Raw genomic sequence first — 18,244 nt, forward strand, 5'->3', positions numbered from 1 at the left:
CGGTTCTAGTTTAGTTAATGGTTTCATACAACTTTACTAAAATGTGGAAAAAAAAAAAAAAAAAAAAAAAAAAAAAAAAAAAAACAAAAATATATATATATATATATATATAAAATTACCTTTGCAGCCATGTTTAGCTCAACATCTTAATAATAAACCACTTCCTGTTTGTGCAAACAATTTGAGATAAAAGGTATATTTAATTTAAAATGGTATTTTGAGTGAAACAATGCTTTTGTCACAAATAATATATATATATTTATCTTTTTTGCTGAAGTTAATTATGTCTGGGGGAAAAAAAGAAGTTAGTCAGTTAATACACTTTTTAGAGAGTTGAGAATTGTCTAGAAAATTTCCTTATTTGACAACAATACACCATGAAATCATTTTTAATTCTATTTGACTTTACTGTAATTTCTAGGGCGGGAACGGGCAGTCTGGCAAGGTAAATTCATAAAACCACATTTTAGTAAAGTTGTATGAAACCATTAACTAAACTAGAACCGAAGTATGATTGCATACATGTCTAGGAAACAGAACAGAGAGCGCTGCTCAGATTAAAAACAGAAATTGCCAGCATGGAAAAACAAAAATAGAAAAAATGTTTGTCAAGGTTAAGATTCATATATAAAAAAAAAAAGAAACACAGTTTAGAGAGGATGGCTATGAAGAGCTTTAAAAGCTAAAAGGCACTGTTTTTCCCTTGTCAGAATCCCTGTGTAAACATTTCATTGAGTGAATGTGTCCGTGAATACTTTCAATGTTTGTGTGCAAGCGTGACTTTTGCATGTGTGGTCAGAAAAGCGCGTCTGCATAAAATACATGGATATTCCCCTCGCTGTTGTTTTTCTTACATTGGTCATGTATATAAATCTGATTCACATCATTTCAGCTGAAAACAGTCCTCATTGTCCTTGGGTCCAGAAGAAAAAGAAAAAAATGATTCTCTCATGTCATGTTTCAAATTTTCCTGTGTTTTCGTTTATCCCCTCTTCATTGCTAACCGTCCTATGGAAACCACAATAAAGCAAACACTCACTACACTCTCTGCGCAGTAGAGATGGGAAGGGCAAACGGAGACGAGCTGGGTAGGTGAGCAGAGGAACAGTAGGCTCGAGCTTGGCGGGAGCTTCAATAAGCTACTAAACCGGCGAGTTGGACAGTATATTAGGGGTGGAAAAGGTGTTTCTAGGTGTAAGCTCGTCAGTAAAACAGCAATAAAACACTGGAGGCCGGCGGCCAACAAAATAAACAGCATCAGAAACCTGAGGACAGAGACCCTGGACGGAGGAAAGGGTGAGGGGGCGTTGGAAAAATAAATTTAAAAAATAGATCCCGCAAAAATGCATCCTGTCCACAAGACATTCAGAGCCTACATGTTTCCCCTGGAGGACAACTTCTTCTTGGTTCGCCAAGAAAAAGGGCAACAGGTCGGAGGTTGGATGTCCTACCCTAGTTTGGCCCAACCTGGTGCCAGATTGGGAGGCATGAAGAGGTATTGTGCTCCAAAATTAGGCTGAATGGCTGAGGCCTGGAGGGGGGTGTGGCCGATTCCTAAAGGGGGCCCGGAGAAAACGAAGCAATTGCATCCTCGTGATGGGGAGGCGAACAGGCAAAGGCTTAGGGCTTGGGGCAAAAGCTTGGGGCCCCGGAAAGGTACAAGGGCAGGGCAGGATTTAAGGCATTGCTTCACAGTTTAAGGCAGTCATTTCTGATGAAACAGCAGAGGCTTGACGCTCCCGTCTTTGAATTTTGGTAACTGGTTGGTGATGATCTCTGCCAGCATCTCTGGGAATTCCACACTGAGGGTTTTATTCACAAACGTGTAGAAACAGATCTGGAGAAGACCCTCGACCATCTGGAGGAGACATCCAGGGAGGCAGAGAGAGACAGATATTAGAATATTAGATATTACAAAACAACAACTTTTTGTGATTTGCTGGATACACCTTAATTCAACCTGGGGTCTACAGTAGGTCTTAACTTCTGCTATATAAGGCTGTACAGACGATTGGCAGAGAACGCTCGTAACAGATTCAACCGGACCATACAGTGACGCACTTAGTGGGATCTATGAGTGTACTCGTCAGGCTTTTACACAAATTAGCATGGTGCAGGGAACTCAGTGGAACTCCAAGTTATTGATGCACTTCAACCGCAAGATATGAAAGCAAAACCAAGGCTGGTATGAAAAGGAAGCCTTTGTACTTGTTATAGATCTGAAAGCAAATGTGTATATAGCTTTTTACATGTAGCAAATCCTATATAGAAACAAGAAGAGGAAAAACACTTGGCATGCGGTAAATATCAGTGTGAGTGCCTGTGTTTCTCTAACCTCCTGCATGGAGTCCAGTAGCTTTGTTAGCTGGTAGAAACGCTGCCAGTTCTGACTAGCGTTCTCCTCTCTCTTGACAATGGCTTTTCCCAGTTCCTTGATGTACGTCATCCTGATCTCGTCAAACACCGCCTGGCTTTTCAGTCCATCTTTTGGTACTGTGTATGCACAAACACACACACACAAACAAACACACCAAGAGACACATCAATATAAAAGTTAGCTGGTAATGGCAGGATTATGAATCAAAAAATAAAATGAAAAAATGTGAGAAAAAAAACAAACATTTTTGAGTGGCCCCTCATAATATCATATGAGACAGTTTAAAATCCTGTCAGGATAGTGTTACTTTGATACCCCGTAGACACATTATATACAGTATATCTGCTCTGCCATCTGCACAGCTGGAAAATTCAAACTGAAAATCCATCAGTAATGTTCCTATATGTCTTAGTCTGTTCTTTATTTTGTTGTATCCTGCAACACACAAAGACTAGATTAATAATTCATTAAAACTTCCTGTGTGGGACCCCAACAAAGACCCTCAAGAGACACGGGTTAAACACACACACACGTAAGCACATACCCTCCTAACCAGAACGCTGTGGGCAGTGGAAAATATGCAGAACTAAAAGGCTACATCAATAGCTACAGTGTCGTGTGTTCCCTAACTGGTGTGGGCTGGATGGGAATCTAAGATTAGCTGTAAATGTTTGGACAAACACCTCATAACAATCACAAACTCTGCTTATTTTGAATGCTAAAACAGCTGAAAAATATCAATATGGAGATGTCATAACGACCACGTCAACACATCGCAGACTCCTTGTCAGTCTGGTGCCTGGCATATCCCAGGCTCAGCCGCAGTGACTGGCCTAAAGATTATGTAATGCCACAAAGGGATTATTAAAACAGCTCAAAGCAGTTGTCCTGACAAGTTAGTATTTCCGTTCCTTAGGGGAACAAATGGAAATAGCTCTCACGTACGAAAATGCAAGCTCTGCATGGAAATGTCATCTCCTCTGCGTAACGCGCACGTCGCCTCTAAAGTGCATCCTTTCCCCTGCCATTCACTGAGAGTGAGGCAGAAGGAAGAACGCTCTCCTAGTTTACATAATTGGGGGGAAAAAAAGTCTGATTTAGTGATAAGTTTATCATGCTGTGTCCAGCTTTTCTGAAGATTTTAAGGGTTGGTAATTACAAAGATGAACTGGTAGCCCACTGATTTTATAACTATTATTTCACCTCTTCAGAAGGTAAGAGAAGGGTGGGCTGCTGAACATTTTACCTCCTTTACATAGCAAGCCAAACAGCAAGTTGTATTTTATCCACTGGCATAAGAGGCAGAAAGATGAACTAATTCAACTCTTAGTCTCTTAGACAGAGCATTTTATAACTTTTCAAAAGATGCGGTTACAAGTCAAGGCAGCTCGCCGTTAATGGGGATAACAAATGGCTACAGAGATGAAGTACCTGTTGGACACTTGAAGATCTTTTCAACTGAAACAGTGACTACAGAAGATGAACAAACTGTTTTCAGGAAAGCTGAAAACTGGGCGGAGCGATAAGGTTGTTACAAAAAGCCCCCGAAGAAAGTTATTATCCACCTTTGTATTAATAGACTTGCAGGTTTTGCATGTGTAGATCAATATCCTCTGACATTGCAATGAAAAGGCCGCAGCAGTGTTACATATGAGACGTGTTTTAAATCCCAGAGAAATTGGCAAGTTCGTGAAGTTTGAAAACAGAAGCGTGTTTCGTTACCTGTGCTGAGCAGCAACAGGACCTTCATGCACAGGTACTCGTCATAGGACACCTGCAGTCTGACGAACTCATTACAGATTGTAAGCATCTGCTCACACTGGTCGGTCATGAAGGGCAGCTTCATACGCTCTCTGAGAGGAGGGAGACAGAAAGAAAGGGCATAGGGAGAGAGTAGAGGTGAGGGAGAAGTGTAGAACGGACATGTAGTCAGAGGGGGAATAAACAGAAAGAAAGCAAAGACATATAGAGTAGACTTACAGCTCTTTCACTCATCCTGTTAATACATTCTAAATAAACTACCCCAGCAGGGAAAGCACTTCAACCGTGAAGGAGAAAACCAGACTGTGAAATCCGTCCTCATGGATTTTCACACCTCCCTTCCATTTACACACAGCGCACATTACTTTCTACCTTTTAAAATCAATACAGCACATTCACCTGATACATAGCCTGTGGTTTAGAGCCCTCTAGTCATTGTGACCAACTGCAGTGTTACCGGTAAGGACCTCGTCACCTTTCTTATCTGTTTTCACCCCTCTCTGGTTTGATGTGACCCTTGAGAGAGAGCCTATGAAAGCATTCCCGCAGACTACATTACTGTGAAAATGTAACCTCATAAAAGAATTTCCATTTCCTAAAAACATTATGCATTAATTGGGTTAACATATAAATAAAAACGCTATTTGCATTTTCACTTATATCATGGGAATTATCTGACAATATTAAAATGAAAATGGAAAAGCCGATTGACATATTGAAATGTAAATTAAAAGTTGAAAACTAAAATGCAATATAAATATTATAAATGAACTTAGCATTTTTAGAAGTATCATTTAAATCACAATTTAAATTTAAATGGAAATATCCATTTTCATTCTAAGATAGCTTCATGCATTATTCTCTGACATTTTGAAAATTTCCTTTTCAAAGACTAACCCTGCTTTACAATATTCAAGAATATACAAGTTCTAGCAACCCGTCAGTCATTCTTGGAAAGGCTAACCACCGGAACTTTATCTAACACAACACAGAACCTCATCTCGATCGATGTCAGTGACAGAGCAGAGCAAATACTCTGATCTGTCATGAGCGTTTACTGGGTTAATCATTATCTAGCTGATTAGCTAAACTGCAATCACTTGCGCCAGCCTAGCAGCTGCCATTTTGCCCAGGCAGATAAACAATGCCTCTTCCGGGCGGTGAATAGATCCAGCGTACTAAGTCCCGCCTTCTGAAAATGACCGACAGGTTGCTCGACCTTGACAATGCAAATACGCTGCGTTTGAAATGTAACTGCAATCGAGCGCAATGCTTTTCCATTTTCCCATTTAAATTAACATGAATATTGTCAACCATAGAGCAGAGTTTGTCTTTGAAAAGGAAATGTCAAATGGCTTTTGTATTTTCATTTTCAAAGTGTCAGAGAATGTGCATAAAGTTATATATGAAAATTTAAATGGAAATGGGTGACTCCAAATTTTATGCTGCGTTTTATTTATGCTTTTATAAAAAAAAAAAAAAAAAAAAAAAATGATGCTGGTACTGTATCACATCTGTATCACACCCACCGCTAGATGGAAGCTGTAGTTGTCAAATTACAACAAAATGATCATTCTATCTCAGTTACATTAGATCATCTAATCAATTTAACTATCCCACACGTTGTAGATACTCATTTATCTCTTAATATGTGACAATCAGCAAAAGCCCACTAAGATGTGAAGGGGTTTAATTAATATCGAAGATAATGGACAAATTGGGATAATGTCTCAAGTATTTAAAGTCTGACCTTCATATGCTAGAAAGAATGCGACAGGAACAGACAAGCTACCGGGAGATGAGCCTCTGCTTTATCCCGTTTCCTCCAGGGACCACAAAGACTGCGGTAAGCACAGATATTTTCAAAGCACAATCAATTTCTGCAGCCGGTGATTCTTTAAGTAATGGGGCTTTGTAATTATCACACTGCAATTATACCTGAGCTGTCTCTCTGTGGCTTCAAGGTAACACAAAAGGTTATTTACTCAATGGTTCAGCATGTCATTGATGTATTCTCTTCTTCCTGTTTGAGGAATGTGCTTTCCTGGTTGTGCTTTTTAGTGTGTATTACAAAACATTTACATATATAAATCACTACTAATCTTCTTATAATTATGAAAAAAATAAACAAACGAGATACAACATGTTAATCCGTGACCTTTGAAGGTGCTTGTAGGTATATTTATAAACTATAGTCAGAGCCAGGCTACATTTTTCCCTCTGCTTCCAGTCTTTATGTTAAGCTGGCAAATAAGCCTTCAGATCCCCTGTACCACAGTCTGTGTCATAACTTCACTATTGGAGGCAGCCATGTGCTTCCTAATCCATAATGTCGCCGGCTGCTTCTTTTCATCCAATTTAACAACTTAACACACAGAAACTGCCAAATGACTAATATAATGTAGGTACTGCTCCTAGAGCCAATGACCGGACTTCTATTCTTGACAAGCTGAATCATGAACCGATAGATGAGCGAGTGAGTAAGCCACGTAATGAGGTCAGATTGACCTCCTGAAATGAGCAAATGCAAAACTGTCTAACAGAAGGTCATGCTGAAGAAAGGACTGCACAACAGCCGGCCGCAGTACGCACTTGTTGATGACGAGATCAGGGGCGAAGCAGAGCATGCTACCGTTGCACTGCTCATAAGACCTCCAACCAAGACTGAAGGACATGAGGAACAGCCAGGAGCACTGCAGCAATGTCATCTGGTCATCCAGGTGCAGGTTGCGGAAACCTAGGAAGGTCAGATGAAGTTGGTCAGAAATACATACACAGAGAGAAATCCAGCCAGACAGAGGTCATAATAAGCAGCTAATGATACAACACTAAAAAAAGACTATTACATTTGAGCATTCATTCATTTAGTTGGTCTTTAAACATTGTTGCTCAACAGTAATTATTAAACGTGCAAGATTAATTTGTTTTTGCAGCTTGAAAAGAACAATTCACTGTATTTGGGTGATGGCGTATGTTGCTGCCAGTGATACTATTCACCTATTCTGTCTGTATTATTAAAAAGCAGAGCATAAATATAGTGTTTTTTTAAATACATATAGAAACATTGAAGAAGAGAAAAAGTAATTGCTCAATACAGTTAAGAAGCCAGCTCTCGTAATGCAAAATGGGGTGATCTAGTTAAACTGACATCCCAAGGCACACACTGAAAGATTGGAGCCAGATTTGTCCCTCACCCATACTGTCACAGACAGCAAGAGAGATCACAGCAAAGAGAGAGAGAGAGAGAGAGAGAGAGAGAGAGAGAGAGAGAGAGAGAGAGAGAGAGAGAGAGAGAGAGACAGAGAGAGAGACAGAGAGAGAGAGAGAGAGAGAGAGAGAGAGAGAGAGAGAGAGAGAGAGAGAGAGAGAGAGAGAGAGAGAGAGAGAGAGAGAGAGAGAGAGAGAGAGAGAGAGAGAGAGAGAGAGAGAGAGAGAGAGAGAGAAAGAGAGAGAGAGAGAGAGAGAGAGAGAGAGAGAGAGAGAGAGAGAGAGGGAGACATGTGATCTTACATACAGTATGTGGTGTGACCAATATTTAAGATCACATGTCTTGAATAGCAACAATTACAGTGGGTCTCCAAGAAAATACTTGGAGCAATTATCAAGTCATGTGCCGTCCTTCTCATGATCAGAAACATGGAAATCCATTTCAAACTCAGCACTTGATGTTTATAACATGAATGTAAGTTATCTGGGTGGGACAACAGTAACAAAAAAGAAAAATACACAGTGCGACTGTGTGATGAAATTAAAATAGTCTGCCACATAAAGTTTTGCAAAACTACTAACCTCAAATAAGTCAAGATGACACAATTAATGTAGTAATCGGACTTGCTTTGAGATGAAAAAGAGAAACTGATGCTGTAGAAACATCTCCTTTAACATCATATTTATGTACATTCAAAAAGATATCTTTGGTCATGACTTGATCAAAATCAAAGTACTCTGGAGAGGTTGGGTTTCTAAACTGCATTTTTCTTTCATAAGCCTGTTCTAACTGTAATTACAGATTCAGCCATTACAGATGTTTGTTAGATGGTTGCTGATAATCTGTTGTTCTTTGGCTCCACTGCCAAGAGGAATCATGCAGAAAAAAAACAAACATTGGGTACAGTCTTAAAACTACTACAAGGAACTTTCATTCTGTGTTGATTTTGGTGGTCCCTGTGGAAAAGAGGCGGTAGTGTTTCCGAGCAGCAGAGTCCCTTTAGAAAACCTCTTTACTGCAGCAGGGTCCGACAGTCTGCTCTGCGCAGTCCTGGAGTGTGAGCTGAAGGCATTTCTGGTGAACCTGCATGATTTCATCTGAATTGTGCGTAATCCGGCCCAGTGGCACCAATGACAAGCCTTGAGAGTGACTAATGTAGAAGTAATGGTCTTGTTTACTTATGCAAGTCATATAGAGGCATCAGTATTAAATTGATACTGTTCCTCAACCACGTTACAGTTTCATTAAATTGACTTTAAGTTAAATACATCCACTATTGCCACCACTGCACCAATTAAAATAAGTAACTGGCTACTCACGGTCAGAAACAGCGGTGAAATACAAGCGGGGCAAAATGTACTGTTAGGCAGTACCACATTTACCTCATAGAGAAATGTTACCGTTACATTCATTTAGATTTGACTCACACATTAGAACAATTAAAATATGACACATTATTATTGATTAAACTATTCAGCATCATGGTATTCCCACTGCCAATGCCAATGTTCCCAGGTAGAGAAGGTGAAAAGAGTGGTGGGTGAGTTACAGGGTGAAAAGTAAAGAAAGAGGTCGTTTGGCTTCCCAAACATCCGTGAAATACACACAGCGGAGGCTATTTCCGGATAGGAAATTATAATATTTACAGTATTTCGCAAGTTAACTTGCAGCTACTCGTGTTCTTCAGTTTCATTGAGGAATGCCGACGAGCACATGCTCAATTACCTGTAGGGCAAGAGTGGAAGCTATGCAATTGTGTACTAAGCGTCTAGTAAACAAACGGCAAACTTTCCATTTGATATAAAAATGATGTAATTCCCTCTTCCAGCTGCGTGTATTAAAAGTAACAAATGACTTCATTTTACATCAGTGACTTGGCCCACTTCACTCCACATTAGTCTCAATAACAAGCTGGAAATACTCCCAGTGACACACTTGAGCAGTGATATTCATCTATCTAAAGTAACACACGGTAAGGAGCGTTTCATTACCTGGCAGTGACTTTGCCCACTTGACTGCAGAGATGACCTGCTGTCCCCCGAGCCTGTTGAGAGTGGTCATGAGCCGCGAGGAGGTGTCGGGCAGAGTGCTGTCATAGCCCGAGTAGATGACCTCCGGCTCGATGGCCTTGAGCACAGACAGCATCGTGGGCACGAGTTGGGGCATGGGCCTGGGGATGACTGGGACAGGCATGGTGGGAACTTTCAGCTTGGTCAGCTTCTTGTTTTTCCTCGCTGGAGGACGCGGCGGGAGAGAGGAGGAGAAAAAGAAGGGAAGGAAAGATGATAAAGGGAATTAGTGAGAAGTGAGTCATTATAATACCTTTTGTTATTTAGCTAAATTGACAAAATGAAAGTGGAGCACAGCTACTCATGTTTTATATTGTTATAACAGTAAGTCTACATTGTGACTACCTGTGCATCGTTTTGACATTTTCTCCCACTAAATGTGCAAAACATGCCAGGGGTGGAGAGGGTGCCATGAAAAAACATGTTTTTTTCCTACTCTCTCCACCTCTGTTTAATTTCCTCTCCTGGCGTTTCTATGGCAACTAAGAGCCTCTCTGGTGGGAGTCTGTCTGCCGATGCGTTGACGTCCATCAAATCCCTCTCCCTGTTATTCCGTCTCTCCCTATATGGAGCTACTTTCACCTCCGTCAGACAAACAACGCACTCTTTACAGGCAGTCACAACACCGACGGCAAATTCATGCCCCAAAGGTAGCATCAGCTGAAATAACGCAACAGCCAAGTTCCAAGCACTTAAGCAGGCTGTGGCCTGTGGATGTGGTTTATGCATTGATCAATGTGTGTGCGAGGAGGTGGCGCTCTCATACTGCCTCGCCTGCATGCCAGCACACGTGTACAGGAGAGCACATTCACAGACAATGGTGCACACATGTTCCCCCCGGTGAGTGACTAACGCCGGTCGATCCGCACTGCAGCCTTTCCAACTTTTATTTGGAGCAAAATGTCTATAAAATGAAGATAAAAGTCAAGACTTTTCAGAGATTTTCAAGGTCCTCTGAAGAAAATTGTCAATTTCAGAATTGTTGCTGTCGCATCTTGGAATATCTGTGCTCACTTTCAAGGCTTTCCTTGAGAAGACCATTTCCACAGAGGTGAAACAGTATTGGCGTTGTACTAGAGGCAATTTCTTCACTTTCAATATCTTTTATTTTGACTTTCTAAAATCCCCAAAAGAGGAAAATGTCAGAGAAAGTGTGTTTCAGGCATGTATGCAGTGCGTATTTGTGACTAACCAGACTACTGTTATCATCCATGTTGATTTAAGGATGTGGTCAAAGCAATGGCAAAAGGCTCGTCCATATTTAATGTCTCCCCTCCACACATAAATATATTATTCAATGTCTGTAATCTGATGCACTTGGCTGGCTTGTTTATTTCATGTTGAGGCTGCCTTGTTACTATACCGGCATACGACTCAAAACTACTTTTAGAATAATCAATAAAGAATGAAAAACTACAGTTTCTAACAATTTCTTCCCCAACAAAAACCCTTAGGGCACTTTGGAAAAAAAGAAATACAGCTTTCAGAAAAAAAAATCATGAAATCAAATGAACTAACCATAGTTGACACGATTAGACTCACTGAGAAGTCTAAGAACAGACAGCGCATTTAAAGTCAATTCTGTGCCAGTAACGCTATAATAGACAGCTATTGCTTGATTAATGCCTGTTATAGACTGTTCTGTACTTTAGTTTCATCATAGTTGGAAAGCTACAACAACAGATAACTACAATTAACTTAAAGGAATCAGAAGTAGAGTTATGGGAGTATTCTTAGTATGTATATTATAATTAAGTGCAAGTCAGTGTACTTTACATATGTTGAGCTACAAGCATGATTCTAAGCAATTTTCTCAGACAATCATTTTAGCAGGAGGTGTGGTGACATGACACATTCAAACTAATGCGACTTGGACATTTTCCATTAACTTGGGCGATGGTGGTTTAAGTAGAAACTAGACATACTAGAAGCCCTCATGGAAAGAATGGGTGGCAGTGACATGACACTCAATTAATGTGGAAATTCAACAAGCTACTAGTTAAAGGCACAGAAAAAAAAAAAAAAGTTCTCATCCTGTTCCTTAAACTTGCACTCTCGCTACTGGCCATCAGGGGGTGACTCCACTGGTCGCAAACAGAAGTCAGATTGTATAGAAGTCTATGAGAAAATAACCTTAGAAAACAATGTAAACATGAGTTTATAGTTTCAATCACTAGTCTCAAGTCTTCTTCAATACAGCATGATGTCCATTTTGTAAATTATGGTCCCGCTTAGAGTTAAATAGACAATAAAGCAGGGTATGCTTCAGGGCATGGCTACCTTGTGATTGACATTTTGCTACCAGAGTCGTATATATGTTGTCTCTAGGCCACTCCTCCGCAGTCCATATGGTCACTTCTGTTCATAGGTTGCAAAAGAGGGGTCAGACTGTTTACCTTCCAAGTTCATTCCGGCTTTAAGACATTTCCTGAATCGGCAGGCTGGACAGTTCTTCCTGCGGATCTTGTCAATGATGCAGTCATTTCTCCCTGCACACAGGTAGTTGTGCTGACCTGTAAAGAGGAGAGGGACGAGAAGAGAAGGTGAAAAAGGGAGACATATTAGCAAGCTAAGAAGGTTTGAGAAGGATTAGCCTGGCCTGTATGTACTATTACCACACTAACCACCTGCTGATTCTACAGTAAGCCTGACAAGCCTGTGGCATTCCTCTGGTGTCGGCAGCTTCAGTTTCTCAAGTCTGCACTTGAGAAACATGGCACAAGCCATGAGAATGAGCTCAGAGCTCTTTCCCAACAACCAGACAGAGTCCCCAAGAAATACTGTCGACTGCAGTTCAACAGCAGTAGCCTGTGCTTCAGTGCAACAGTGTCTTGCTTTTATCACATACAGTACTTGTGTAGCGGAGCCCGAGGAACGTCACATGAATGTTACCGTTCCAGCAACAGTTCATTCTTTTCAGTTCATACGAATACATGCTAAATCTCAAATAGATCAAATGAATCAGGGGAAGTCCCATGAACATCATGCCCAGCATGCCATGGTCATCTTTCTAAGTTTCAATATGAAAGTCATTCTATGAAATCCAACTGCCAAAATAAACTAGAATCACTGCTGATGTGGTAGATGAGTCACTAACCCAACAAAGTTCACATGTGCAGCTGACTTTGCAGTGGAAAACAAAGTGTAGGCAGCGATTTAAAATGGTATTATATTTTTTTCAACTATTGGATTCTAAAAAAAGTGAGATCTCGGTCTGACAGGGAAACATGGGGCACAGCGACGACGCTACGCAAGTCGCAAAAAGGGCAGAGAAAGAGTTGAGATGCTATCGCAAGATACAACAAACGGTGGTAGGATTTCAGAGTGTGCAGTGATTCTAACTTAAAGTTGAACTATATTCAACTTTTTCAGCTCAAGCTCTAAGACGGAAAAACACAGTCATATCGCAGGAGTCACATTTGAGTCTCATTCTTCCACTGAAAAATGGTGAGTTCAAGGGCACCTCTTACCAAAGAGCGTATGCCCCTTATACATGACTGGATGACTAAATTATAATATACTCCCCCATCGCCAATTACTGTAGATATGGAGAAGTAAAGGTGAAAGGCCTGCTCATTAGTAGCTTCTGGTATAATAGCATTACTCATTATAGAGCAGGTCTACATAGCTATCAGTGCTAGAAGCAGAGGATACAATAAATAATGGCATGGAAACCTTGCAATGTGCAGACTTTTATATCTGTGAAACTTGGCTCTATATTGTAAATTGATGCAGAGATCATCATAGTGGGTAATACAATGCATATGTGCTTGCTCTGCCTCGGCCACTTTCCAGCAACCCTTCATTTAATGTACACACACACCGAGAAGTTTCTGCATGACCTCAAAAAAAAAACCATCGTTGGCTGAAACAAGACCTTACACAAAGTCAACAGTGCCTTGACGAAATGCCCTTTGGGACCATACACATTGTTACTGGTCTTTGAAATATGTGTTTGATGCAGCTTTTTGAACTAAAGGGCATTCGATATCGCTGCTGGCACTATATAATAGAATGTCAAAATAATACTACACTGTGTGTGTTGGTATTCCTGCGTCACTACTACTAGGGGTGCATGGACATGATGGCAAAACATTGTGCTACACATTCAAATTATATTATTAATACAAAATTAAGAACAGCCTTTGTATTTGGAAAATCCTTAATGCTCCTTTTAATAATTTCAAACCAGTTTTGAACACTGTCTACAAATATGTTCCATAAAACTGCCTTGTGAAGGCAATAATCAAAATAACCACAAGATTATTTTGGCCATGCATTCTAGATTCACCACGGTTCTTAAGCACTGGCAATCATTGGTGTTAATTGTGCAATTAAGAGCAAAGTAAGAGCAATCGCTGTTCAGACATTTAATGCTGGCCGTCTGAACAGCCGTCTGAAGTTACCTTTCTAACAGTGAACTCATAATGAATCTCCTTTATCATGCAGTGCTTTACATTATTTTTTCCCTCCTCCCGTTTGCTCACAAGTGAGTGAATACTGAGCCTAATACAGCAGACCAAATGCATGTACTATGAGCACCAGCAAACACAGAATCTGGGACATCGAGCAAATGATTAGCTCAGCTTAATGACGCTTCAGAACAGAAGCGCCGGGGAGGCCATACAGTATTCATCAAAACTAAATTAGAAACTTCTTCTTTTTTTATGAGCACTATGAGACAAATAACAAAAACATTGTGACACTAAAACATCACAATTTTTTTCTGGTGCTAAGAAATCCTCTATTTTGGACACACAATAAAGTAACAAATTCATTTACTTTCCACTCAAATGCAAAGTGTAAAGATAGATGTAGTTTCCTGCAAGTGAAGATTTTGCAAAGTCAATTATTATTCAAGCTAATGTCTTTCAGATCTCCTAACAATCCTGCTCTGCGTTTAAGTCTAAAAAGAAAGCGTAACGTGGCTGGAGCAAAATGCATTCTGCAAATGTCTCTGGACATTTATCAAAATCGCAGTAATGAACACCTTTGAAACCGACAAATGATCATATTTCACATATACTGGAAATGATTCTGCAGGGCTGGTGGTGTGAAGACATGACAGCGGCCTGCGGGCTGCCAGTTGCAGCCTTTCCCTGATACCATTGCAAATAATGGCATAAAAAGGCCATCTGTGGTGTCAAAAGTGCCAGCTGAATCACACTGACATCATTGCTCCCTTATCCTGCCCTGATCTGTTAACAAGGGCCTGGCAGCACCTTTCAGAACGGGTCGGTGAAGCCTCACGCTGGTTTGTAGCCAACACTAGCAACATGTAGCATGTAGTGGTTAGCACAGCAAATAGGTGCAATTTGAACCTGACCAGTCTTTTAACTAAGCAACTATTAGTGGTTAATTAATCTGACGGTTTAAAGGAAGTAAGAAAGCAAATGTCCTTGATAATTAACCAAAACCATTAAATAACATTCTGATGTCAAAATCCCTGATTTGTATCCTCATTAACCTATAAATAACACAAAAATAAATACAATATGTCCAAGTTGATTTTTGACATCAGATCTCATGAGGTTTATGCGGGTCAAGAGAAAATAAAAGGCCTAATTAGAAACAGTTTGTGATTGCAATTATTGGACCTACCACCTGTGAGGATCATGAGGAACATTCCAAGCATACATTGAAGAGCACAAAATCACTCACTGACTTGAACCAAATCAGAACATTTGCATGCATTAACAGATAGTTGGCAGAAGAGGCTGTGCATGTGTCTGAGCAGATTGGTCATATTTCATTGCTGAAGGAATACAGGGACATGAGCAATCAAGGGTGAAAGTATTACCATCAGTATCATCATCATCATTTTTATAATTATTAATTTAGATATTATTAAAAGTGGATTTATTTACCATCTGTGTTTTGTCGTGCTCTCCATCCTTCACCATAGAGACAACGACCGGAGAATGGAGAGGGGGGGAGAAGAAACAAAAACAGATGTAACTTTCTCAGTACTACTGTAGGCAGCTCTTTTTAAAATAAAACTTACCATCCAACACCAGCTATGTTCAACTGTTGCAGAAAACAATCTACAGTATGTTCACCTCATATTCAGAATGAGCTCACTAGCTAGTATCAAGTGGCAGCTTTAGTCACAGAAATCGAGGAAACGGACACTGATAATTGGGACTTGACAACAAGGCTCATTTCTGTGCATTTAGTACCGGTGTTGGGTCAGAATAGGGAGTGGTCTATGTATTGTTCTCCTAGGCATTGTTGATAAATGCAATAATCAATTGACAGAAAGACACTCCTCAGAAAGCCTTTTCAAACGAACTACACATCTGTAGAGACAGCTTGTGTCGAACCAGCAGCAGAGAGAAGCAGTGGGAAATGGAATGCATTGCAGAAACACAATAACATAAATGACTGTTTGTCAGATGCATTCCTGCCCCTCCCTTTTTAAGATTTTGTCAAGGCAATTAGACCCGAGACAAGTTCCCTGATGCACAAATTGCCTGAGACCAGAACCGAATACTGTATTGAAAGATATGAAATGTTTATGAAGCCGAGCAGAAGAATGTCTGTTTTACAAGCTCATTACAATACTAGTCCGTTGTAAGGCAACACTACACTATGTTAATCGTAAGGGTATCATGATCGGAATATTTTTGGAGTAGGCCTTTTCCTCTTTTTTTGTTTTTTTAGTTATAGTTACTTGTAAATCATCCCTACTTTGCTACAGGACAAACAGGAAGCGCAAGAGAAGAGGAGGCGGTACAAGGTAAGGACTACGACTCAAACCCCAAAAAATGCATGAACATCACGTGGTCATGTAAAGGCCAACAGCTAACACCCTACTATTCCACTCTTGGTATTTGGGAAATAATTTCATTTTCTGGTGCCTAGGATAGAGAAACAGAAGAGGTGTTCTGTTGTTGTGCAACAGCTGATTATATGCAACTCAAATAAATGAGTCTTTGGGACAAAATGTACAAAGGTAATGGATGCTAACCATTGCTATTAGGTGCACTTGTACGAGGTTGTGGCTGCATAACATAGAATACACAAACATGAATATGCAAATGAGATTACAGCCTGCTGTAGATGTGTCCACAACTCATTGGTTCAAACGTGTTCAATTGAATTCAATTTCAATCATTGGTTCAACACAAAAAAGGTTTAAATGAGAACGCTTTCTAAAAATTAAATATACACTCTACGTAAATCTGATCATTGAAATATAAAAGCATGCGTCACGTCCGACTGAGTGAGTGAGACCAACCTTCGACGGCCCTCTTGAAGAACACCTTGCAGCTGCCGCAGGTTACAACCCCATAGTGGCATCCTGAGGCCTCGTCCGAACACACCAGACAGATCTTGTGCGTCTGTCCGCTGGGCTTGGATTGGCCTGGCACCACGGAACCGACAGTCTCTCCCGCTCTCGGTGATGAGCTGAAATGCATACAGAGAGAAAGAGTGAGAGAGTGAGAGAGAGATAGAGAGAGAGAAATATGTAAAGTGAGCAGCAAAGATGTTTGTTAAAAATCCAAAGCAGGCTGCTGAGGGCTGGTTTATGAGCAGCCTCAATGGTATGTTCTACTGTTGCTAGGTAATATGAAAACCCTGTGGACAAATCCAGTAGACTGAAAGGAAAATATGTGTACTAAAAACAGATTAACGTTTCGATTGTTCTGCCGTTTTCTCTAAACAATGTTTTTTCCTATGGCGATCTGGACAAGGGACAAAACGATGGTGGTATTGCTTAAAGTATTAAACTATAATATAGAGTACTGTACTGTACTTTGGTTCCGAAAAAACACACCAAACAGGCAAATAACTGGAACTTTTTATTTTCTGTAGTACAGCAAAATGATGCAAACCTAAGAGCGGCTTTGAGAAGCATTCATTTTAGTATATAGTATGACTGGGAGGTTGTCTTTAGTTGAAGCTCTCTGTGATGGTTTGTTATTTTGATGTGCGAACTGATCGTTTTCTCATGATTGCTCAATGTGTAAGCAAATAAGTCAAACCCAATGAAGCCTATCGAGCGCTCTCTTATGCAACCGAGCTCTAAATCTCACCCACGAGACATGTTAAAGCCTCATTTGAATATCTTGAGAAACTTGCCTACACTCAGACATAGTTGTTATTATTCTCGACAGTCTATAATTAGACTTAAAGTAACCGAGACACATGAACTGCATGAACTGCATGAACTGCTCGACTAGCCAGGTGTTTTGCAGGCAAAGCGCCAGCATGTGCGCTGGGAGTATGTAAGGTTTGAGGGGCGGGGTTGTGGCCAAAGAGGCTTCAAACTAGTGTTAGACCGACACTGCTGTGTAATCCATGACAGGAATTTAACAGCATTAGAAGGGCTTAAGTCTTTTCTCCCTTGTTTGTTTTGGCTGCACACTCATTGGAATGTACATTAGGATCACGTACCAGAGTTGGCTCGCTAAGTTTGATAATGACTCTGCATTCAGGCCTATAGATATCTTGGTGCCGATTCTGTATCATGGCGCTCCAAGTGTTGTTCCCACCCGTGTTCTGTCCATGGCATTAAAGTTACAGAGCCATGTCTGCCAGACGGGAGTAAAGAGTGGTATAAATAAAAGAGTAAATAAATAGAACTTGTGAGCTTCAGTCTCAAAGACCAGGAGCCATCCCCGGCCTATCTCCCCAAACAAGCACGACCCAAATTCACAGCGGCCAGAGCTTCATGGTCAGCGGAAAGACGACACTCGCTTGTGTAATTTGGACCGCGACCAAGTATGAGTAGAGGTGGGGTATCTTGGAAGACTTCCAGCGAAGAAGTTTAGCCGTAGCTCATTCATTCACATCATTCCCAACACAGTCAGATCGTTTGAAATA

The 18,244-nt window shown here is 40.5% G+C and overlaps 1 protein-coding gene across 1 annotated transcript in view; it reads right to left on the reverse strand.

Moving 5' to 3' along the window:
- Nucleotides 1-578: 578 nt before the first annotated feature.
- LOC116395430 (glucocorticoid receptor) overlaps nucleotides 579-18,244 on the reverse strand; it is a 67,688-nt gene continuing 50,022 nt past the window's right edge. The window contains exons 3-10 of the mRNA XM_031869325.1: nucleotides 16,656-16,825; nucleotides 15,283-15,309; nucleotides 11,812-11,928; nucleotides 9,338-9,580; nucleotides 6,731-6,875; nucleotides 4,100-4,230; nucleotides 2,336-2,493; nucleotides 579-1,858 (exon numbers count right to left, since the gene is read on the reverse strand). Coding sequence (XP_031725185.1) covers nucleotides 1,706-1,858; nucleotides 2,336-2,493; nucleotides 4,100-4,230; nucleotides 6,731-6,875; nucleotides 9,338-9,580; nucleotides 11,812-11,928; nucleotides 15,283-15,309; nucleotides 16,656-16,825 — 1,144 coding nt within the window. The 3' untranslated portion in view covers nucleotides 579-1,705. The remainder of the gene's footprint in view (nucleotides 1,859-2,335; nucleotides 2,494-4,099; nucleotides 4,231-6,730; nucleotides 6,876-9,337; nucleotides 9,581-11,811; nucleotides 11,929-15,282; nucleotides 15,310-16,655; nucleotides 16,826-18,244) is intronic.

The sequence above is a fragment of the Anarrhichthys ocellatus genome, unplaced genomic scaffold (assembly GCF_004355925.1).
Source record: "Anarrhichthys ocellatus isolate YVR2014 unplaced genomic scaffold, GSC_Weel_1.0 scaffold46, whole genome shotgun sequence".
NCBI lineage: Eukaryota > Metazoa > Chordata > Actinopteri > Perciformes > Anarhichadidae > Anarrhichthys > Anarrhichthys ocellatus.